The sequence below is a fragment of the Chiloscyllium plagiosum genome, chromosome 11, assembly GCF_004010195.1.
Source record: "Chiloscyllium plagiosum isolate BGI_BamShark_2017 chromosome 11, ASM401019v2, whole genome shotgun sequence".
Classification (NCBI taxonomy): Eukaryota; Metazoa; Chordata; class Chondrichthyes; order Orectolobiformes; family Hemiscylliidae; genus Chiloscyllium; species Chiloscyllium plagiosum.
The window spans coordinates 81,357,084-81,381,341 of record NC_057720.1 but is presented as its reverse complement, the minus strand read 5'-3'; the positions used below and the strand labels follow the sequence as shown (position 1 = coordinate 81,381,341).

At 50.1% G+C, this 24,258-nt stretch overlaps 1 protein-coding gene across 5 annotated transcripts in view; it reads right to left on the bottom strand.

The window, feature by feature from the left end:
• The window catches only part of LOC122554615 (retinoic acid receptor RXR-gamma-A-like), a 168,716-nt gene that overhangs the window by 27,257 nt on the left and 117,201 nt on the right, over positions 1-24,258 (bottom strand). For all 5 annotated transcript variants that reach the window (XM_043699928.1, XM_043699926.1, XM_043699929.1 and 2 more), the window contains exons 3-4: positions 7,148-7,286; positions 164-343 (exon numbers count right to left, since the gene is read on the bottom strand). In XM_043699928.1, the coding sequence (XP_043555863.1) occupies positions 164-343; positions 7,148-7,286 (319 nt within the window). The remainder of the gene's footprint in view (positions 1-163; positions 344-7,147; positions 7,287-24,258) is intronic.

Sequence of the window (24,258 nt, the reverse complement as noted above, 5' to 3'; positions counted from 1 at the left end):
GTGAGGGGGGGACTGTCAGTGTGAGGGGATGGAGTCAGCGTGAGGGAGGGGACTGTCAGTGTGAGAGGAGGGGACTGTCAGTGTGAGAGGAGGGGACTGTCAGTGTGAGTGGAGGGAGCCAGCTCCCAACATATTGAAAAGAGGCAAAGATATTGGCAGCTACCTTCCCTCTTCATGCCCGTGGCCAGACATTTCTGGTAGCGACAGTACTGGCAGCGATTGCGTTGGCGTTTGTCGATGATGCAATCCTTGGTGTCACGACAAGTGTAGGTGAGGTCCTTGCGCACGGTCCGTTTGAAGAAGCCTTTGCAGCCCTCACAGCTGTATACCCCGTAATGTTTCCCTGGAGAGAGAGAGAAAGAGAGAGAGAGAGAGAGAGAGAGTATGTTACTGATGGCTCCATGATAATAAGTGTGAGTATACACTGAGACTGAGCGACAGAACGATGCCACTGCCCCATCACAGAATGGTCACTGTACAGCGGAGGTCATTCGGCCCAATGTGTCTGTGCTGGCCCTCTGGGAGAAGAGAATCACCCAAGGCTTCTTCACCCTGTGACCCCAAACAACCTTCCTTTTCAGATAATGATTACGTGTCATTTTGAAATCCTCCACCACACTCTCAGGCAATACATTTCAAATCCTAACCAGAGAGAGAGCGAGAGCGAGAGCGAGAGCGAGAGAGAGAGAGCGAGAGAGAGCGAGAGAGAGCGAGAGAGAGCGAGACAGAGAGAGTGTGTGTATCTGTCTTTCTGTGTCTTTGTGTGAGACAGAAAATACTCCCCTACAGTGGCACAATGGCTCAGTGGTTAGTACTGCTGCCTCACAGCACCAGAACTAGGGTTCAATTCCAGCCTCTGGCAACTGTCTGAGTGGAGTCAGCACATTCTCCCCATGTCTGTGTGGGTTTCCTCCAGGTGCTCTAGTTTCCTCTCACTGTTCAAAGATGTGCAAGTTAGGTGGATTGGCCTTGCTAAATTACCCATGGAGTTCTGAGATGTGTAGGTTAGGTGCGTTAGTCAGGGGAAATGCAGGGTTACAGGGAATGGGGTGGAGTTTGGATCTGTGTGGGATGTTCTTTGGAGGGTCGATGTGGACTTGTTGGGCCAAACGGCCTGTTTCCACATTGCAGGGACTCTATAATTGCATTGCAGTACTGAAGGAGGGCTACTGTATCAGACATGCTAGTTTTTAGATGACACATTGTACCTAAGCCCCAACCCCTCTCCCAGGTGGACACTGTCCTCAGGTAGGAAGAGGAGGATATGTATAACATATACGTGAAAACTAGAATATACCCAGGTAGGCCAAATGGCTTGTTTCTATGCTCTACAAGGACACTATCTGCAAAGGGGCTTTCTCCCGGCCAATGGTGATGGTAATTTGGAGAAAACTGAAAAAGATCAATTGATCATTTTCTGTTTCTGGGCTGTTTGGTGCGTATTTACACGTAAACCATTTCTAAGGATGGAATAAGGCATTTACTGCATAAATCTAAAGTCTATATTAGACCCAACTGTTGGGTCTCAAACACCTCCCTTGTTTTAACCCTTGCCTAGGCTGTGGAAATAGTTGTCAGTGTCATCCCCAATTTCCCTCGAACTGAGCAGATTGCTCAGCCATTTCAGAGGGCAGCTAATAGTCATCGCACTGGTGTAGGTTTGGAGTCACACTGAGGCCACACCAGGTAAGGATGACAGATTTCCTTCCCTAAAGGACATCGCTGGACCAGATGGGTTTCTGCAATGATCAGTGTCATGAAGCTCCTATTATGTTCCTGTTTTAATAAATAAACTGAAACTTCACCAGCAGCAATGGTGGTATGTGAAGACGTGTCCCAAGAGCACTAACCTGGGCCCTCGGTAACATTACCAGCATCGCCAGAATTTTCCCTTTGTTGGTGTGTTTGCACTGAACCTAACACTACTCACAGTGCACACAATTCCAACTGCAGAAAGCAAAGGGTGGCTGATTGAAACTCAGCTCATATTTCAAACGTCTGATTGATGGGCACAGCCACCCTTCGTGTACTCAGGATCCCCTTCTACCCACTCAGTCCAGAGAGGAGGGTCTCGCGATCTCTCTCCCCACCCCACACTGCTCTGAATGAACCCTCCCACATTCACATCAAAGGGTGGTTATAGCGGACGGATATTGAGCTGGTGCCATGGAAGATCAAGGCCTGATAGTTTGCAAACACTGCTATCATCACTTGTTCTTGTTGATTGATTGGTTAGTGCTTGGTTAGAGCTGGGATCCAACCCCATGTAGAAATGCCGAATGCCCTAATTAAAGCATTCATAATGCAAGAGATTTGAATGTAATTGCTGCACCCATCAATCATTTAGTAGTTTTCAAAGCTACGTTTAAATCTGTTGCACTCTTGTACATATTAAAAAACAGACTTGCATTTCAGTAGTGCCCTTCATAACTTCACCATGTTCCAAAATACTTTACAGCTTTTCTGTACTGTTGAAGTGGAGTCATGGCACAAAAATGGGGAATGAGAGCAGCAATTTTGTATACAGCAATGTAATAATCACCAGATAATCTGTTGAGATTATGTTGATTGGGGGATGAACTCTGGTCAGGACACTTGGGAGAACTCCCTGATTTTGTGTCATGGCATCTTTTGCACCCATTGGGCGGACTATGTTTAACATTTGACCCTCCGACAGTACGACACTCCCTCAGCACTGACCCTCTGACAGTACGACACTCCCTCAGCACTGACCCTCTGACAGTGCGGCGCTCCCTCAGTACTGACCCTCCGACAGTGCGACACTTCCTCAGCAGTGACCCTCCGACAGTACCGTGCTCTCTCAGTACTGACCCTCCGACAGTGCGTCATTCCCTCAGTACTGACCCTCCGACAGCGCGGCGCTCCCTCAGTACTGATCCTCCGGCACTGCGGCCCTCCCTCAGTACTGACCCTCTGATAATGCGGCGCTCCCTCAGCACTGACTCTCTGACAGTGCGGCACTCCCTCAGTACTGACCCTCTGATAATGCGGTGCTCCCTCAGCACTGACTCTCTGACAGTGCGGCACTCCCTCAGTACTGACCCTTTGATAATGCGGCGCTCCCTCAGCACTGACCCTCCGACAGTGCGGCGCTCCCTCAGCACTAACCCTCCGACAGTGCAGCGCTCCCTCAGTAATGACCCTCCGACAGTGCAGCCCTCCCTCAGTACTGACCCTCCGACAGTGCAGCGCTCCCTCAGTACTGACCCTCTGACAGTGCGGTACTCCCTCAGTACTGACCCTTTGATAATGCGGCGCTCCCTCAGCACTGACCCTCTGACAGTGCGGCACTCCCTCAGTACTGACCGTCCGACAGTGCAGTGCTCCCTCAGTAATGACCCTCCGACAGTGCAGCGCTCCCTCAGTACTGACCCTCCGACAGTGCGGCACTCTCTCAGTACAGTCCCACCAATAATACAGCACTCCCTCTGTATTGACCTTACTGACCCACCGACTATGTGGCGCTCCCTCAGCACTGACCCTCTGACAGTGCGGCGCTCCCTCAGTACTGACCCTCCGACACTGTGGCGCTCCCTCAGTACTGACCCTCTGACACTGCGGCGCTCCCTCAGTACTGATCTTCTGACAGTGCGGCACTCCCTCAGTACTGACCCTCCCACAGTGCAGCACTCCCTCAGCACTGACCATTCAACAGTGCTGCACTCTGTCAGCACTGACCCTGCGACAGGGGATTTGGGAGCGGGGACCCTAGTGACTGTGCGTAATGCTGGTTTCACACCCTGTGGCTCTCTTCTAACTTCCAAAGAGGGATCTGATCCCCCTGATCAGTTAAACATCCCCTTCATCCCACCATTTTCAAGGGTTTGATGTTTGGAGATGTCTGGACTCCTGAGCTAGGGTGGTCTTTCAGTGGGTAGTAACCTCTGGGAACACTGAGGGAATATGGCACTGTTAAACTTTGGAAATAAATATGATGCTGCAGAGGAAGAAGTGCAAAACTGTATTGGGTGCAATAAATAAAGCCCCTTCTTGCTTTAGGCTATAGCCATGTGTCAATTAGAGATGGGGACCTGCAGTTTAATAATGTACACAGGCTCCTGTACTAGCTCAACGTCTCCATTAGTATTCTGGATTCCTTACGGTATGGAAACAGACCATTCGGCCCATCGAGTCCACACCAACCCTCCCAAGAGCATCCCAGACCCATCCCCCTACCCCATCCCTGTAGCACTGCATTTCCCATAGCCAATCCAGGTAAACTGCACATTTTTGGGCTGTGGGAGGAAACTGGAGCACCTGAAGGAAACCCAGACTGAGGGGTGAATGTGCAAACACCACAAAGCAGTTGCCTGAGGGTGGAGTCAAACCCAGGTCCCTGGCGCTGAGAGGTAGCAGCGCTAACCATTGAGCCAATGCGCCTCCCTGCTACACTGGCAGCATACAGCAACAACTTACCAGTTACCAAGACGGCTAAGTGAATACCTTACCTATGAGATCCTTGATACAAGGTGAACTACCAAGCAAGTTCCTTTTCAAACAAAATTATAGATCTACTCTTAAAACAAAACTTACAGAAATGAGGATTTATATTTGTCAATATACACAGCAATATAGAAGTGGGAATGCTTATCCCTGTAGATATCCCCAAAACATGCATACAAACACAAACAGGAAAGAAAAGGAGAAAAAGATTTCTCTGCAGGGATTGGTTTGGTGACACTGACCAATGGGTTAGTCTTCAAGGCAAAAGGACAGTATGTGGCACGCGTGATTAAGTGTGTAGGACTGATTGAGTCGACACAGTCACCACTGAAGTCTCGTAGATTGCTCAGAAAATGCAACCTTAAGATCATTCCTTTGAAAGAGCAGATTGGTTTCATCCTGACATTATGCAGAGGATTTGCTTTTCAGGAATGGGCGAGGAATGGGTGTGGGCGGCACGGTGGCACAGTGGTTGGCACTGCTGCCTCACAGCGCCAGAGACCTGGGTTCAATTCCCGCCTCAGGCGACTGACTGTGTGGAGTTTGCACGTTCTCCCCGTGTCTGCGTGGGTTTCCTCCGGGTGCTCCGGTTTCCTCCCACAATCCAAAGATGTGCAGGTCAGGTGAATTGGCCATGCTAAATTCCCTGGAGTGTTAGGTAAGGGGTAAATGTAGGGGAATGGGTGGGTTGCGCTTCGGTGGGTCGGTGTGGACTTGTTGGGCCGGATGGCCTGTTTCCACACTGTAATGTAATCTAAAAATTAGCTGGGCAACTTGTTCACAGCAAGCTTTCCTTTAAAGTGGCTCGTTCCAATTGGGCTTCCCACCAACTGAACGAGATAAAAGCAAGAACCTTTCCAACCTGGTAACTGTACAAAAATAGCCCCAGGAGGGTCTGCAGCAAAGCAAGCCGTGATCATCAATCATTTCTGGCATGCCTTGTGTAAAGAAATCCCTAGTATCCACAGTGAACCTCCAATGACCACTTTTAAAATGGGTCCGATTTGTGCAGAGAAGCCAAAACGTCAGAGATATTCAAAACTGTGATGGACTTTGAGAGAGCAACTAAGGGCACGGGTTTCAGGGAGCTGGCAAAAGAACCATACCTGGGCCTTGACAGGGTGTATGTGGGAGGGATGTTTCCCCTTGTACAGCAAACTAGAGGTGAAAATGAAGGGTTAAAGGTGGAGACATGGATGACAGGTGTGAGAGGAGAAACCTTTTCTCTCACACGGTTAAAAGGGCTGAGCGGCCTAATTCTGCTCCTAATCCATATCCTCATTCGGGAGAGGAGGAGGAGATTGGAACCCAGTGAATGCGCAGCCAGTCAAGGTGCTGGAAGCAGACTCAACAGCAATCTTCAGAAGAAAATAGGTCAAACACGTGAATGAATAAATACTTGAGTGGAAACAACGCTGCAGGATAATCGTGAAAGCTCAGGGATGTATGAGTAAGAAGCAGTGCAGGTACAAAGGGCCAAATGACCTCCTTCTGTGTGGTAGCATTCTGTGCTCACTCGTTGAAGTCATGTCTGTCACTGTGGCATCCTCTCAGGCCTAGAAACTTGAGTCACAGAGATCTACAGCACAGAAAAAAAGACTCTTTAGCCCACTGCAACCACACTGGTCAAAAACAACCACCTAACTATTCTAATCCCATTTCCCAGCACTTGGTCTTGTGCGCCTTGACATCCAAATACTTAATATTAATACTTCAACATTCCAAGGGTTTCTGCCTCTCCCGCCCTTACAGGCAGTGAGTTCCAGATTGCCATCACCCTCTGGGGTGAAAACAGTTTTCCTCATACGTCCTCTGAACCTCCTGGCCCTTACCTTAAATCCGAGACCTGCTGGTCATTGGTCCCTCCAACAAGGGTGAAAGTTTCTTCCTGCTGACCCAATCTATGTCCCTGGTGATGTTATACGTCTCAATCGTGTCCCCTCTCGATCTCCTCTGCTCTCAGGAAAACAACCCCACTCTGTCCAATCTTCCTTCAGCAATGAAACTCTCCAGCCCTGGCAACACGCAGGTAAATCTCCTCTGTATCCTCTCCAGTCTGATCATATCCCTCCCATAATGTGGATTCTAGAACTGCACGCACAATACTTTTGTTGTGGCCTAAACAATTTTTGTTTTTACAGTTATAGAGTCATAGTCATCCCTGTTGTTAAACTCGATACCTTGGCTAATAAAGGCAAGTATCCCACATGCCTTCTTAGCCACTTTACCCGCCTGTCCTGATACCTTAAGGGATCTGTGTACATTCACATCCCTCTGATCCTCGGTGCTTTCCAGAGTCCTACTCTCCATCATGTGTTCCCTTGCCTTGTCTGTCCTGCCCAAGTGCATTACCTCACATTTATTCGGATTGAATTCCATTTACCACTGAACTGCCCATCTGACCAGTCTGTCTGTATCCTGCTGTAATCTCAGACTATTCCCCTCTCGACAGGCCACCTCACCAAATTTGGCAACACGTATACCATTTGCATTATCAAAGGTTACTATGTCAGAGCCCAACCTGGCTCCTCGGTGAATAACGTACAAAACACAGCAACAAGACAGTTTACTGATGGGAGTTACCGGAGTCACGGAGGAAGCAACGGCTGGAAATTTCTGAGGTGAATTTTTTGCTAACAACTGACCATCAGTGCAGAGTTTTGAGGGCAGCTTGCAACATTACCTGAGGATCGATCTCCACATATCGCACAGATGTGTTTAGCGATTGAGTTGGGGCTGTAACAGTTCATGTTTCCAAGTCCGCTGAGGCCAGGTGGTGGCTTAATATCCTCTGTACTACTGACGTTGTTGACTGCATTGATCTGTGTGAAAGAAAAGACTTAGATTTAGAGGGACGTGGGAGAGTGTGGAACCCCTGAATCCGATCACAATCTCTGGGCACCCCATTCAATCCCCTTCCATGGACACTGCTGACGAGAATCACTTGTGAGGTGTGTATCTGGTGACTGATGTTTGGGAAGTACATCCATAATACAACATAGAGAAAATATTTGATTTCATTCAGTTGTTAATGTGTCGCCAAAACGCTGGAAGGTGAAATTAAGGCAGAAGGCTGCCCAGATAGGGCAGAAACACAGGCTGACACAGGTTAGCTTGTTTCTGTGCTGTAACTTTCAATGTGATTGTAAAACGGTGGCTCCATTTACCAACCATACAACTTTTGCAACCACTTTAAGTAGATGCACTGTGCCAGGTACAAGGAACATGACACACTGTTAAAGCAGAAAAGCAACCTTGAAAAACTGCACCCTCTCCCTGCTTTATTCCAATTCACATTTCTGGAGATGTTCATTCAGTCGCTGATGTGTTTCAGCCACTCAATGTTGAAGCCAGTAAGTTGCTGACATTTCTGTGTGGTCCCCTCATCCATCAACAAATCAACTCTGCTTGATCTGGGCTTGGGTTGGCTAAGCTACATTGGCCTCAGCGGCGTGATAGGGTACAGAGTCTGCTGTGTCAGCAAAATAATACACTATCCATTGCTACTCATAACATTCTACGTTAAACAGCACATCACCATTTGCAAATACGCAGGAATGCGTGCAAGAATTCTCTGAGCTGACACTTTTTTAATAAACGTACCCTTGCACAAGCCAGTCAAAGCCGCAGTGAGCACTGATCTGCAAATTACTAACTCGTGTATTTAATGACGGTCAGTTCATTCCCTAGTCGTGGTACTGACAGAATGATGTTTTCCAGTCACGGGGACATTGGAAACGCTGTGAAATAGTGAAGAGGAGCTCATCGAGTTTTGAGATGATAATATGTCTCAGCACTTTGTTCCTGGTTGAGTGCAGAAGTACTAGCTTATTTTTAGACAGAGAGGAGAGGAGCAGCATTTGAGGAATCTAGGGCCTGCTTTGTGAGAAAAAGGTCCCACTGAATTTCACAGCACTGAACACTCGCACTGCACCCCCAACTCACAAAATGCAGAGGGTCTGACATACACTGACCCGCTGTTACACTCAGGGCCTGTTTTGCAACATGAATTGAACCCAACCACGATGAATTTACAGGAGAAAGTGAGGACTGCAGATTCTGGAGATCAGAGTCAAGAGTGTGGGGCTGGAAAAGCACAGCAGGTCAGGCAGCATTGGAGCAGGAGAATCGGGCAAACGCTCTTCATCAAGAATGAGGCTGGGAGCCTCGGGAGTGGAGAGATAAATGGGGGAGGTGGTGGGGCTGGGGCAAAGGTAGCTGAGAGTGCAATAGGTGGATGGAGGTGGGGGTAAAGGTGATTAGGTTGGGGAGGAGGGTGGAGTAGATAGGTGGGAAGGAAGATAGGCAGGTGGGACACGTCATGAGGATGGTGCCGAGCTGGAAGGTTGGAACTGGAGTAATGGGAAATGAGGAAACTGGTGTAATCCACATTGATGCCCTGGGGTTGGAGTGTCCCGAGGCGGAAGATGAGATGGAGTGGTGAGGGAGCGGCGATGAAAGAGGCCCAGGGCCTGCATGTCCTCGGCAGAGTGGGAGGGGGAGTTGAAGCGTTCAGTCACGGGGCGGTGGGGTTGATTGGTGCAGGAGTCCCGGAGATATTCTCTGAAGCGCACTGCGAGTAGGTGTCTTGTTTCCCCAGTGTAGAGGAGACCGCATCGGGAACAACAGTAAATGACATTTGTGGACGTGCCGGTGAAACTTTGAGCAAATCCTTAGGTCTCCCTGAATGTCTGAGGCAGCTCACAGCACAATCTCCAGCAAACCATCCCCAGCCCCTCCACTAACGTTTCAATAACAGGAGTCAGTCAGAAACCCCTCGTCTATAAGTGTTGTGGGCCAGACCAGATCCCCGCAAACTATTTTAAGAATGTCGCTTAGTCCCAAACCTTTCCTTATTTTAAAAATAATGGGAAGTGTGCTTTCCAGATATGTTATGACTGGTCAAACCACTCGACATTAAGCAAAATGTAATCTATTCAAATGCTTTAGTTAAAATACAACCAAAGAAAAGAACATTTCGGGATGGCTTATATGTTGGAACACTTACACAAACAATAGATACTGTACCTTATTGGTATACACTGCTTGGCACAAAGATAAATTCGCTCCTTTGGGACCTTGGACAGAGGTGAGGGGGGAGGTATAGGCGCAGGTTTTGCAATTCCTGCAGAGGCAGGGGAAGGTACCAGGAGGGGAGTGTGGCTTGTTGGGGGGGGTGTGGACCTGACGAGATAGCTGCAGAGGGAACGGTCTTTACGGAAAGCGGATAGAGGATGGTGGTGGAGTCCATTTGTAGATGGCGAAAATGGTGGAGAATGATGCAACGTAGACGGAGGTTGGTGGAGTGGAAGGTGAGGACTGGGGGGGGTTCTGTCCTTGTTGCAGTTGGAGGGGTGCGGGGGGGTTCATCTGATCTGTCCATCTTTCTTCCCACCTATCCGCTCCACCTTCCCCTCTGCCCTATCACCTTTACTCCCACCTCCATCCACCTATTGTCCTCTCCCCCCCAGCCCCACTCACCTCCCATTTATCTCTCCACCCCGAGGCTCCCAGCCTCATTCCTGATAAAGGGCTTTTGCCCGAATCGTCGATTTTCCTGCTTCTCTGATGCTGCCTGACCTGCTGTGCTTTTCCAACACCCACACTGTTGACCATGATGAATTTATGTTTCATTAAAGTCTTGAGATGCAAACCCTATTTTCCCCCAAACACTGAAACATTCCCTGATGACTGAAACTGAATAATTTCATGAGAAAGGTCACCTTCATCGCACAGTTTGGTTTCTTGTCATAAGAAACCTTCTTATCCAGGCATGATGAACTTCCATTTTAAGCAAAGTATATTGTCAAGATTCTTAGATAGGCACGTGGATGATAGTAAAATGAAGGGTATGCAGGTTAGTCTGATTTTAGAGTCGGATAAAAGGTGGGCACAACATCGAGGACCGAAGGGCCTGTACTGTTCTATGTTCTACTCTGCTGAAACAAAGGCCTTAAAATTTGGAATCTATCTCTAAAAGTTTAACTTTTCATAGGCATATAAATAGTGTATAAACATTGGAATTTTAAGAAGTTCTGTATTCCATCCTTCATTTTGCTTCTGTGATTTCCTACACATGTAAATGCACCTCACACAGGATGTTAGCCTTTTTTTAAAAAAAATCATGATTGGGAATTAATTATTAAAGAAGCGATTCTAAATGGAGAAAAGAAACATTGGGTTCAGTTCACATGGGACATAGCTGCTAGAAACTGTCTCTTCCAAAAAGGAAAAAGATTAGGAGGAATCTTGAACTGGAAAAGCACTGCAAATAACAACAACGGGTAACACCAGTCTAAACTCACATCCTAAAATGCTAGGCTTCTCTCTGTTGGTCTGTCTGTCTGTCCCTCTCTCTCTCTCTCACTCACTCACATGCACACACAGTGTTCAGAGAATGATGTTCATGTTTTTTCATAATGGCTACCTTATGTGCTGAATATAGAAAGAACCAAAGCTGTTTTTGTTAAAATGACAATCTACATGAAAATTAATTCAGTTGCTGCTTCCATCGTCTTTGGTAAAGGGCTGTTATGCTCGCTATTCATTATTTAGTAAGTTGGAGGATCAAATGGAGAGGATTTTGAGCAGGGCAGTGGGGTGGGTGTCCCCCAGAGAGGGTCAGCCCCTTCAGGAGAGGGAGCACAGTGGGGTCTGTGCCCCACCAGTGCGGGCCAGCCCCTTCAGGAGAGGGAGGGCAGTGGGGTCTGTGCCCTACCAGTGAGGGTCAGTCCCGTCAGGAGAGAAGGGCAGTGGGATCGGTACCCACCCCCAGTGAGGCTCAGCACTTTCAGGAGAGGAAGAATAGTGGGGTCTGTGCCCCTCAGTGAGAGTCAGCCCTTTCAGGAGAGGGAGGGCAGTGGGGTCTGTGCCCCCTCAGTGAGGGTCAGTCCCTTCAGGAGAGGGAGGGCAGTGAGGTCTGTGCCCCCCAGTGAGGTTCAGTCGCTTGCAGGAGAGGGAGGGCAGTGGGGTCTGTGCCCCCCAGTGAGGGTCAGTCCCTTCAGGAGAGGGAGGGCAGTGGGGTCTGTACCACCCAGTGAGGGTCTGTCCCTTCAGGAGAGGGAGGGCAGTGGGGTCTGTGCCCCATAGTGCGGGTCAGTCCCTTCAGGAGAGGAGGGCAGTGGGGTCTGTGCCCACAGTGAGGGTCAGTCGCTGCAGGAGAGGGAGGACAGTGGGGTCTGTGCCACCCAGTGAGGGTCTGTCCCTTCAGGAGAGGGAGGGCAGTGGGGTCTGTGCCCCATAGTGCGGGTCAGTCCCTTCAGGAGAGGAGGGCAGTGGGGTCTGTGCCCCAGTGAGGGTCAGTCGCTGCAGGAGAGGGAGGACAGTGGGGTCTGTGCCCCCTCAATGAGAGTCAGTCCCTTCAGGAGAGGGAGGGCAGTGGGGTCTGTTCCCCCCAGTGAGGGTCAGTCCCTTCAGGAGAGGGAGGGCAGTGGGGTCTGTGCCAGTCGGTGAGGGTCTGTCCCTTCAGGAGAGGGAGGGCAGTGGGGTCTGTGCCCCATAGTGCGGGTCAGTCCCTTCAGGAGAGGAGGGCAGTGGGGTCTGTGCCCCCAGTGAGGGTCAGTCGCTGCAGGAGAGGAAGGACAGTGGGGTCTGTGCCCCCTCAATGAGAGTCAACCCCTTCAGGAGAGGGAGGGCAGTGGGGTCTGTGCTCCCCAGTGAGGGTCAGTCGCTGCAGGAGAGGGAGGACAATGGGGTCTGTGCCCCCCAGTGAGGGTCAGTCGCTGCAGGAGAGGGAGGACAGTGGGGTCTGTGCCCCCCAGTGAGGGTCAGTCGCTGCAGGAGAGGGAGGGCAGTGAGGTCTGTGCCCTACCAGTGAGGATCAGTCCCTTTCGGAGAGGAGGGCTGTGGGGTCTGTGCCCCCAGTGAGGGTCAGTCGCTGCAGGAGAGGGAGGACAGTGGCGTCTGTGCCCCCTCAATGAAAGTTGGCCCCTTCAGGAGAGGGAGGGCAGTGACTGTGAAACGGTCATGCGTCAGTGTTTCATTGCTGCAGTTTTGTCTCCCCAATGTCCTCAGTTTGTCACCTCTCACACAATAATTCACTGCAAATAACGTGAAAAGAACTCAAACGTTGCAGAACAATGCCGAACGTATAACCAGGGATGGAAGACCCGTCGAATCACACCTCAGGTGCTTAGCTCTCCTCACTCGAGGACTCTGGGCACAAGTTTCTGTTCCACTGACCTGCGCTCTTTCCTGTAATTCACTTGAAAACGCTCCGAAAACAACAAGTGGAATCTGAAGGAAAGATGGAGTTTGTCCATTTTTGCATAGTTTAACTAACAGGTGTTGTAGGTTTCTGTTAACTTTGTCTGTTTACAAGCCTTGTAGGAAGTTTGTGTTGTTTTTCTCCTGGTTCACCGGTAAATGACGTTGTGCAGTCCAAGTCATTTCCAGTGATTTTAAATACAGTTTCCCACAGGTGGTGATCCTGTGTGCACACGGATATAAATGTCTATTTTCCATGATAATCCTACTTTTGGCCGTATTAGTCAAATCACACCATGTTACTTATTATGTCCCACAATCTTTATTCCCCGCCCTAACTATCCTCCCAGACATTGCATTCCAGACCCCCATCACCCTCTGGGTGAAAAATGTTTCCTCAAATCTCCATTAAACCTCCTGCCTTTCCCTTTATACAATGCCAACTTATTACTGGACCTTCAACTAAGATGAACAGTTGCTTTCTACCTGGGGAGAAAATGAGGACTGCAGATGCTGGAGACCAGAGTGAGAGTGCGGTGCTGGGAAAGCACAGCAGGTCAGGCAGCATCCGAGCAGCAGGAGAGTCGACGTTTCGAGCTTATGGCCTTCATCAGGAATTCCAGGATACTACCTGGTCTGCTGTGCTTTTTCAGCGCCACACTCTCGAGGTGCTCTCTATCCACCCTGTCCATACCCCTCACAATTTTAAACCCCTCTGTCAGGTAACCTCTCAACCTTCTCTGCTCCAAAGAAAACAACTTGAGCTTATCCAGCCTCTCTTTATCACTGGAATGCTCCATCCCAGGCAATATCCTGGTGAATCTCCCCTGCACCATCTCCAGTACGATCACATCCTTCCTATAGTGTGGTGACCAGAGCTGCACACCGTATTCCAGCTGTGGCCTAGCCAAAGCTCTGTCCAGATCCAACATATCCTCCCTGCTCTTATAATCTATGCCTTGGCTGATAAAGGCAAGTGTCTGTATACCTTCTTAACTACCCGATTAAGCTGTCCTACCAGTTTCAAGGTCACACTGTCCCTCTGAGCTTCCCAGTGTCCTGCCATTGACTGAGTACTCCCTTGTCTTGTTCCTTCTTCCAAAATGCATCACCTCATGTATAGTAGGGTTAAATCCCATCTGCCACTGATGTGCCCATTCAATCGGTCTATTAATAGCCTTCTGTAACCTGGCACCTTCCTCCTCACTGTCAACAACACAACCAACCTTTTTGACATCCGCACACTTACTTATCATTTCCCCCAACATTCTCATCCACCTCATTTATGAATATCACAAGCAATAAGGGATCCAGCACTAATCCCTGTGGTGTGCCACAGGACTCCAAGTCACACAAACTGCCTCTCCACATCCTAATGGCCTGAAGCCAAATTTTGGATCCAACTTGCCAAGTTACTCTGGATCCCAACAGCTTCTGTTAAAAAAAAAAGAGGTAAAAACAATGACTGCAGATTCTGGAAACCAGATTCTGGATCAGTGGTGCTGGAAGAGCACAGAAGTTCAGGCAGCATCCGAGGAGCAGTAAAATCGACGTTTTGGGCAAAAGCCCTTCATCAGAAAAAAGAGACACTTCTGTAAATGAGCGCAATTTTGAGTGGACGCTGCGACTACATCATCCATTGTGCCCACAGCACTGTGATAATTCCACTGAAGCTCTATGGTCAGATGAAATACCATTCTGAACCAAATGAAGGCACTTCAAGTGCAAAGCCTACTTTAGCCACAGGCCTTACAGGGCTGGAGGGGATGAGGGGTAATTGGAATGGCAACTCGCTCAGCTCCAAGTAACTCTCAGAGGAGCTGACACAGCTCCCTAACCCCATGGTCGTCAACAGCTGCAGACACCACAGAAACCATATGACCCACTGCATCATCAACTGCAATCATATAGCCAGGAATAAGGATCATTAGCACAGCACAGCTAACCATTATCGCCAGAAATACCACCAACTGAAACCGTCACATACCATAACCATCATCAGAACTGAACTCTTTACTGTTGTGTTAATGGCCATGGATAAGATTTTGGATATGTCGCCTGTAAAGTTTGCCAAAAACCTCAGCTGCTATACGTGCGAGTGCACTCACTGGCACATTCCTGGAGATATCTGCTGTTACATTTACTTTTCTCAGGCTGCTAAGTCAAATGTTTGTTGGCATTTTATCTTGTTCGAGCTTTCTCACTTGCAGGTCTCTCTCTCTCTCTAGCTGATCTTAATTGGGATGGGGTGGGGGTTTAGGGAGCAGAGAAGGGGAGCGAGGGCAAGAGGCTGTCAGGGTTTGCGTGTGTTTCAGATGCTGCAGCGAGCTGGCTGACAGGAATGTGCTTGCCAAACCTGCTGGCCTGGGAAGGGGGCTGTGGGGGTGAGGAGACTGGAGGTCATTGAACAGTACTGCCTGTGACCACCGCTCCCCGCCCCCCCTCCCATCTTTAGCCCTGAGCCAGGAATGTAACCCATCACTGGGGAAATTCCACAGTCTGCTCCTGCTCCATAAATCAATTGACTAAGTACTAATCCCTCTGGATGAAACTCTGGCCCTGTTCAATGCACTGAGCCCCAGTTGAATCAACGCCTTATCCATCTGTCCCAGGGCCAACATGTAACTCATTCCGGCAGCAAAGAGGCAGAGAATGCAAGAGGAAGGCACTGGTACACCCTGCAGGCTGAGTTAGCACAGATTCAGAAACATATCACACAGGCCTGGATATTGGAGAGACCGCTTCCTGGTGAGTACCTGGGTTGCAGTTCTTTGATTTCCACAAAAGGTCGGCTCACCTTGTTTTCTAAAACACGTTATTCAACAGTTTTAGTGTAGACGGTGCTTCACAGGACAGAACCTGACACAGTCATACAGCATAAAAGAAAAGATTCTACAAAAGAGGACAAGCCAAACATGCTGCAAGGAGTGTCTTAAAAGATGAGGACGAGGCAAAGAGGTTTAGGAGTATGTTGGGGGAGAGTGCAGCGCAATGTCACTGGGCCAGGAATCCAGGGACTCAGACTAATGTGCTGGGAACATGGGCTCAAAACCCACTAAGACAACTGGTAGAATTTAAATTCAATGAATAAATAAATCTGGATTTCAAAGCTAGTCTCAGTAATGGCGACTTATGAAACGATCATTGATTGTGAAACTCACCTGGTTCATTAATATCCTTTAGGGAAGGAATCTGTTTTCTTCCCAGTCTGGTCTACCTAAGACAGATCCACAGCAATGTGGTTGACTCTTAAATTGCCTCTGCAACGTCAGAACAAGCCATTCAGTTCAGGGGCAATTAGGGGGCAGGCAGCAAATGCCGGCCTCACCAACAGTGTCCACGAAAGAAAATATTCCAGACTTTAGGATCCAGGTAGATGAACACACAGCTGATAATAAGAGGTGCAAAAGAGGTCAGAATTTGAGGAGCACAGAAATTTGGTTATGTTTGTGAGCAAGAGAAGACTGTAGAGATGGAGGGAAATGGAAGAAAAAATATAAGAATAGGAAGAGGCACGACTTTTGATGAACATTGTCTGTATTTGATACCTCCCTCACTTTAATTTGCCGCGCAGTCACCGGTATTGGGCTGGGGGAACCGTCTCTCCTTGAGCTTCCAATGCTGCAGGAAGGAGTTGGATCGCAGTGGGAAATTCCCTCGAGATGATCTCCCCTTGCATCCACAGCACACATTAACTCTGAGGGATCCCCGCTGAATGGGGTTCAGTGAGTCTTGGATGAAGTTACAATAGTGGGACAGTGACGACGCGTTGGTAGAGGCGAGGGGAGGGGAAGAGGCGCCTGTAAACCTGGGCCAATGATGATTAGACCTTGGTTTGCCCACTCATTATGTCTGGTGGGGATAGATGGAGGATGTTCAGCCCTTTGAACCTGTTCAGTCAGTCAGTCATTTACATCACAGCGATCCCAGACCCTAGAGAGAAGTGGAGGCCCTTCAGGAAGCCAGAGTAGAAGGAGTTAATCCAGGGTTTCCTGTATGATGGGTCGTTAAAATAGCAGGAGCAGTGCTGCCTGATAGCCTGGGCTAAACATGATTCTCGATCCATTAACAACAGAGCCATGGAGTCCCACAGGTTGCTGCTGTCGCACTGCATTACTGAAGCTGCTGGAGAGTTATGTTCCTCGGTGTATCCCAGCCTTTCACTGCACCACCACTTCCTCACAAAAAGGAGACAGACTCTATCCCACCCATTCCAGAAATGCAAAACCCACGAGGAGTAATAATTCTGTTGCAGTATCTTCCGGCGAGAAAAACCAGTTGGCGCTCCCTCTTGGCGGAGCCTTCAAACTGCACTATCACAGACCAGCAAGGCCATTTAGCCCATCATTCTGCAGATACAACCTGACGTTTGCCATATGCAATGTTACCCAGGAGTGTGCCTTCCCAATACTGTGGCTGGCAGTTTATTCCACGGCTTATCCCATGTTACATGGCGATGATTTTGCTGATTATTGGTTCTGAAATTCCAAGTGGAATCTGTGAGCCCAATTAGATTAGATTACATTAGATTAGAGTTTGGAAACAGGCCCGTCGGCCCAACAAGTCCACACCGACCCGCCGAAGTGCAACCCACCCGTACCCCTACATTTACCCCTTTAGCATGGCCAATTCACCTGACCTGCACATCTTTGGACTGTGGGAGGAAACCGGAGCACCCGGAGGAAACCCACGCAGACACGGGGAGAACGTGCAAACTCCACACAGTCAGTCGCCTGAGGTGGGAATTGAACCGGGTCTCCGGTGCTGTGAGGCAGCAGTGCTAACCACTGTGCCACCGTGCCGCCCAATGTTTTGTGGCTGCAGTTTAATTCACAAGTGATATACTTCCTCAAGTTTTTATCTGGCCCGGTCCCTTCCCCACCACCCCCAACACCAAACCAACAATCACATTGCCCTGAACATGATTGCCCTCATCCCTCCCTTCCAAGGATGAGGGGCCCTTCCCCACTCGGGACTTAGCCTGGATCTTGTGCATCATTGTCCTTGCACTGCCTCCTGTGGTTATATATCTCTCTGTGTCTCAGTGACAAGAACTGGATACAACACTTTGGCGTGATCTACCCAGAGCACCGTATATTGTGACCACAATGAGCTCGGAACGGTGGTCTGCTGCTTGGGCTGGGCAGGTCATTCTGCTAACGTCTTGCCACCCGAAAGCACAGATGCATTTTGTAGAGGCGTCGTCTATGAATTAGAGAGAATAAAATGGAGGGATACAGCTGGTGGTGACCAAGGGAGGAATCTGGGGAAGGAGAAACCAGAGTGGGAAGTGATCCATGAGTTGCAGAAACATGGATCGAGATTATTGTACCAAATGGCTGTTTCTGAGCTGGAAGCAGTCCTGGCGGGATAAACGCCATTGAGCTCTGGGAAATTATTTTATTGAAAAATGGGTTTATCCCAGGGCCAAAACTGATTTTGCTCAAGAAACAAGACTGGATCAGAAGCTGGGGATCCCGTGTCAATTACCCATCTCCTGACTCCTCAAGGCCTGTCCACCATCTACAAGGCAAAGTCAGGAGTGTGATGGAATACTCCCCACTTGCTCACACAAGTTGCAGCTCCAACAAAAGGTTTGACACTAATGAGGACACAACAGCCTTCGTGATTGGCACCATATTCACCACCTTCAACATCCACATGCACACTACTGACACTGAGTAGAGGTGGTAAGTATCATTTCCAGCTCCTGACAGCATGTGGACTGGAACAGTTCAGGTCAGCAGCTCGCCACCACCTTCTCAAGGGCACATTCCTTCCTCACATTGCTGGGGAAAACTCTGTTGGCCTTTCGCAACTTCCAGAAATACATCACGAGGATCTCATCACTGAGCTCATCATCTCTCCCCCACCGACCTCGCTGTCTCTTCCTCGCCGACCCCACCATCTCGCCCTCGCTGAATTCATGGTCTCTCCCTCACCGAGCCCACCGTCTCTCCCTCGCCGAGTTCACCTTCTCTTCCTCGTCGGGTTTGCCGTCTCTCCCTCACCAAGTTCACCGCCTCTTTCTCGCCGAGCCTGTCGTCTCTCCCTCGCCGAGTTCACCGTCTCTCCCTCACCGAGCCCACCGTCTCTCCCTCGTCGGGTTTGCCGTCTCTCCCTCGTCGGGTTTGCCGTCTCTCCCTCTCCGAGTTCACCGTCTTTCTCTCTCGCCGAGCCCGCCGTCTCTCCCTCGCCAAGTTCACCGCCTTTCTCTCTCACCGAGCCTGCCGTCTCTCCCTTGCCGAGTTCACCGACTCCCTCTCGCCGAGTTCACCATCTCTCTCCATCTCTCCCTCGCCGAGTTCACCACCTCTCTCGCCGAGATCACCGTCTCGCTCTCGCCGTGTTCACTGTCTCTCTCTCGCCAAGTTCGCCGTCTCTCTCTCGCCGAGTTCACCGTCTCTCCCTCCCCTAGATCGCAGTCTCTCCCTCGCCGAGTTCACCGCCTCTCCCTCACTGAACCCGCCGGCTCTCCCTCACCTAGACCGCCATCTCTCCCTCGCCGACCCCGCCGTCTCTCCCTCGCCGAGTTCACCACTTCTCCCTCACCGAGTTGACCGTCTCTCCCTCGCCAAGCCCACCGTCTCTCCCTCGCCAAGCCCACCGTCTCTCCCTCACCGAGTTCACCGCCTCTCCCTCACCGAGTTGACCGTCTCTCCCTCGCCAAGCCCACCGTCTCTCCCTCGCCAAGCCCACCGTCTCTCCCTCACCGAGTTCACTGTCTCTCCCTCGCCAAGCCCACCGTCTCTCCCTCGCCAAGCCCACCGTCTCTCCCTCACCGAGTTGACCGTCTCTCCCTCGCCGAATCCACCATCTCTCTCTCGCCGAGTTCACAGTCTCTCCCTCCCCAGGTTCATGGTCTCTCCATCGCTGAGCCCGCCGTCTCTCCCTCACCGGGTTCACCGTCTCCCCCTCACCGGGTTCACCGTCTCCCTCTCGCCGAGTCCACCGTCTCTCTCTCGCCAAGTTCACCATCTCTCCCTCCCCGAGACTGCAGTCTCTCCCTCACTGAGTTCACCATCTCTCCATCGCTGAGCCTACTGTATCTCCCTTGCCGAGTTCACTGCCTCTCTCTTGCCGAGTTCACCATCTCTCCCTCGCTGGGCTCACCGCCTCTACCTCGCTGATTCCGCCTTCTCCCCCTCGCCGAGTTCACGGTCTCTCCCTCGCCGAGTTCACCGTCTCTCTCGCCGAGTTCACCGTTTCTCCCTCCCCTAGACCACCATCTCTCCCTCGCTGGGTTCACTGCTTCTGCCTCGCCGATTCCGCCTTCTCCCCCTCGCTGAGCCCAGTCTCTCCCTCGCCGAGCTCACCGTCTCTCCCTCGCCGAGCTCACCACCTCTCCCTCGCCGAGCCCAGTCTCTCCCTCACCGAGTTCATCGCCTCTCCCTCGCCGAGCCCACAGTCTCTCCCTCGCCGAGCCCACAGTCTCTCCCTCGCCGAGCTCACCACGTCTCCCTCGCCGAGCCCACAGTCTCTCCCTCACCGAGCTCACCACGTCTCCCTCGCTTAGCCCACAGTCCCTCCCTCGCCGAGCTCACCACCTCTCCCTCGCTTAGCCCACAACCTCTCCCTCGCTGAGCCCACAGTCTCTCCCTCACCGTGTTGACCATCTCTCCCTCACCGAGCCCGCCGTCTCTCCATCACCGAGCTCTACCTCTGATCCCATCTCCCAGTTGTCAACGTGATCCATGCCCTGCTCCCAGCCCTCAAGCCTGAGCTGCCTTCCTTGCTGACCCACTCCCCATTCACCACAAACAACGTTGTGAATGGGAAGAGGTGATGGGATAGGTCAGCAAACTCATAATGAACAGGAAGGGTGACAATGGGAGCAGTAAACAGGACAGCAAGCAGGGAGGGGAGAAAATGGGGAGAGGGGAATTGATTACAACAAGCACGCTTGAATAATATGAGATGTACAATGCAGTAGCGGGGATACTACACGTAAAATATATCTGATGTAAGGTCTATTCAGGTCGACTGCGCTTGAGCATTGGGTGAAATAGAATCTGCCTGATTATACTGAGTGGTAACATTGCCCGTATTAACTTAAATCCCTTTCACACTCCTGCAGGGTCAGTACAGATGGAGCAGCAGTCTGCCCCCGATCTGCAGGATGAGCAGCCACATGGGCATCACTGGCCAGCACAGAACTTACAGTCAACTCCTGACAGTCCCTGAGAAGATGGTGGTGACCCAGCCTCTTTAATAGGCGCAGTCCATGTGGGGTTGAGTCCACAGTGCGCAGGGGAGAGGGAGCATCTACAGTCCTTTTCCATGTCGCAGTCTGTAAACGAAATGGCTTGACAAGTCATTTTCGAGGGCTAAGAGACGACCACATTGTTGTGGGTCTGGAGTCAGAATTCCTTCCCTCGAGGCTGAGTCATCAGATGCATATTACTATTTATAAAACTATTGGATTATCATTGACCACATTAAAACTTAAATTCTCCTAACAGCGGTGATGCCTTGTCTGTGGTCTATTGCTCCTGGTCTGGTTCCTAGTGCAGTATCACTCTGCTATGACCTGACCAATGCTGAAGCATGCATGAATTCAGAAACTCACACTGTCACGAGACCAGGTGTGAGTAAGCCGGTGACCTACACCTTGCAAGTGAATAAATGCAGGCCCTGGCTTGCTGTTGTTGCAGGGTGCAGGCCTATTCAGCTGGACACAGATGCTGAACCACATCAGTTCTGCACTTTCCACATCAACTGGGAATGAATGAGACCTTATTATCCAAATCAACGATCATTGTTAAAGAGAGACATAATGTTAAGGTTATGCATTGTGCACTCGTCAGGACCAACACAATAATGCCAAACTTCAAACCATCACAACAATTTATACTACTGGTAAACAGAATGTTGATTGGCTTAGGCACTGCAATGGAGGAAGTAATGAGGAATAAAGGCTTCCCAACCTCCTGGATAATTCAAATAAGATACAAAGCTTGAACATATTCCTTTTGTTTGCAGAGGACGGGTGGCTGTGTATGTCACTTCTTGCAAGTGTGAGTGGACCACGTTGCGGGTTTGACAAATTGGTTGCCAGTGTAGCTATTAATGTACTGGATGATTCCTCACTGTCTGTCCAACAGCTTCTTCCTCATCAAACTCCAACATCCTTACAATGGATAGATAAAATCATTGTAAGTGACTTTTTAAATCTCTTATAGAAGTTCCCTTGAGTTTTTGCTCAAAGTGGAGTCCCAGCAGTTAATCCTTAGGCTCTCGGCCTTTCCCAGAGGCCCCTTCTGTGTGGGGCCCTGCGACAGTGTTGTAGGGCTGAAGGTGAGCACCAGGCCCAACTGCCAGGGTGATGGAGTTTAACGGGAGGAAGCTGGAGGGTTAATAAACATCTACAACCATGTCTGCAACGTCGTCAGATATATATTTTTTTCCTCTTTGTGACAGTTTCCACATTAACTATTGATTTGATGCCAAATGAGGATGAATGATGACATTTAATGTTAGCACTGGGATATTGCAGCTCTCAGCTCAGTAGGGAGCCATTTCATTTTTTTGCTAATGGAATTAACCCAGCCAGCCGATAGCTAGGGCAGATCCAGCCTGACCAACACTCTGTGCCTGATGGAGCTCTGTCCTGGCGAGGTGGTGGAAAGTCTAGCGGCATCTCACGACTTCCAGAAAGTTCTGTGAGGAAGCTTGGCACTTCAGAGAGACACGCTCCACCTGCAGCCTTCCCGCCAATGCATGAGTTCTGGACTACACGTCAAGCACACATGACAAACCGTCGTGCTAAATGTGTACACAGCAAGACTCCACCAGCAAGAGGAGATGGAGCCACCAATGGCAGTGGGTGAAGCTTAAGTTCAATTTAAAAAAAAGTAGGGAATTAAAATGATGACCATAAATCAATCAGTGGTTGTTGTAAAACCCTGTCAGGTTCACTAATGCCCTTCAGGGAAGAAAATCTGCTGCCCCAACCTGGTCTGGCATACATATGACTCGAGATCCAAAGCAATGTGATTGATTTTTAAATGCCACTTGAAATGGCTGCATGAACCACTCAGTTCAAGGGAAATTAGAGATGGGCAATAAATGCTGGCTTTGCCAGCAACAGTCACGGTGACTCAGTGGTCGGCACTGCTGCCTCTCAGCGCCAGGGATCCGGGTTTGGTTCCAGCCTCGGGAGACTGTTTGTGTGGAGTTTGCACATTCTCTGCCTGGGTTTCCTCCAGGCACTCCCATGGTCCAGAGATGTGCAGGTGAGGTGTATTGGCCATGCTAAATTATCTAAAGTGTCCAGAGACATGCAGGCTGTGGGGTTGCAGGGATAAGTTGGGCCTGGGTGGGATGCTCTTCAGAAGGTCAGTGCGGACCCGATGGGCTGAATGACCTTTTCAGTACGATAAGGATTCTATGACTCATGTCGTAGGCAAGAATAAAGAGCGATCTGTTTTTGACTGGGTTGGATGTTAGTCAGGACAGTTGCTTCAAACTGCCGAGGGAGCTGACAGCTTTATACCTAAAACAGGGGACATCTCGGACAGTGCAGCACCCGTCCAGCACTGCATTGAAACCTCAGTGTTGGTTCCACAGTTCGGGTTTTTGGAGTGAGGTTCATACCTGCTCCTGGATGACTCAGAGTGTCAGCCCATAGCTGTCCCGAGACCCTCGGGGTGACAGGCAGAAGGCAGCAGAACCCAAACGGTCACACAGACTGTTTTCTGTAGAACTACAACACGCCACATTCCAGCTGACTATTTTGCCTCCTATCTCCTTTACATGTGTCCCACACTAATTCAGTGGCTCAGTTCCTGGCAGGCTGGCATCAGCCAACGCTGCACACATGCCAGACATCAAAGCAGGTGTTCTCAGTACCACGCCTGGGGCTGTGCTCACCGCCCTCTCCCTCCCCCGACTCAACAAACTTCCTGAGGGGAGGACAGCTCCTAGCCTCTGCCATGCAATCAGTGCAGCCCTGACGAGTGTCAAACTACGTTCAGTTAATTGCTTGAAGGAGCAGATGGGTTGCCAGCCCGTGGTTAGTGACAACTGAGCCACTGGTTTACTTCAGGATATTGATTCCCTGCCAAGCAGCTCGCAGCTGTATAAAGATGGCACCAAACAAGCAGATATTAGACCCGGGTTTCAGAGCGACTGCATTCTGTTCCTCTGGGATGTGGTTTATTGCTCTACAAACTTGACATCACACTCTCTCCAGCACTGTCGGAGCTATTTGCCAAAGGAACATGTTAGGCACTGTGTGTTTCACAGGTGGCTTCACTCAATCCTCTTAGAGTCATAGAGATGTACAGGACGGAAACAGACCCTTCGGTCCAACCCGTCCATGCCAACCAGCTATCCCAACCCAATCTAGTCCCACCTGCCAGCACCCGGCTCATATCCCTCCAAACCCTTCCTATTCATATACCCATCCAAATGCCTCTTAAGTGTTGCAATTGTACCAGCCTCCACCCACATCCTCTGGCAGCTCATTCCATACACGTATAACCCTCTGCGTGAAAAAGTTGCCCCTTAGGTCTCTTTTATATCTTTCCCCTCTCACCCTAAATCTATGCCATCTAGTTCTGGACTCCCCCACCCCAGGGAAAAGAC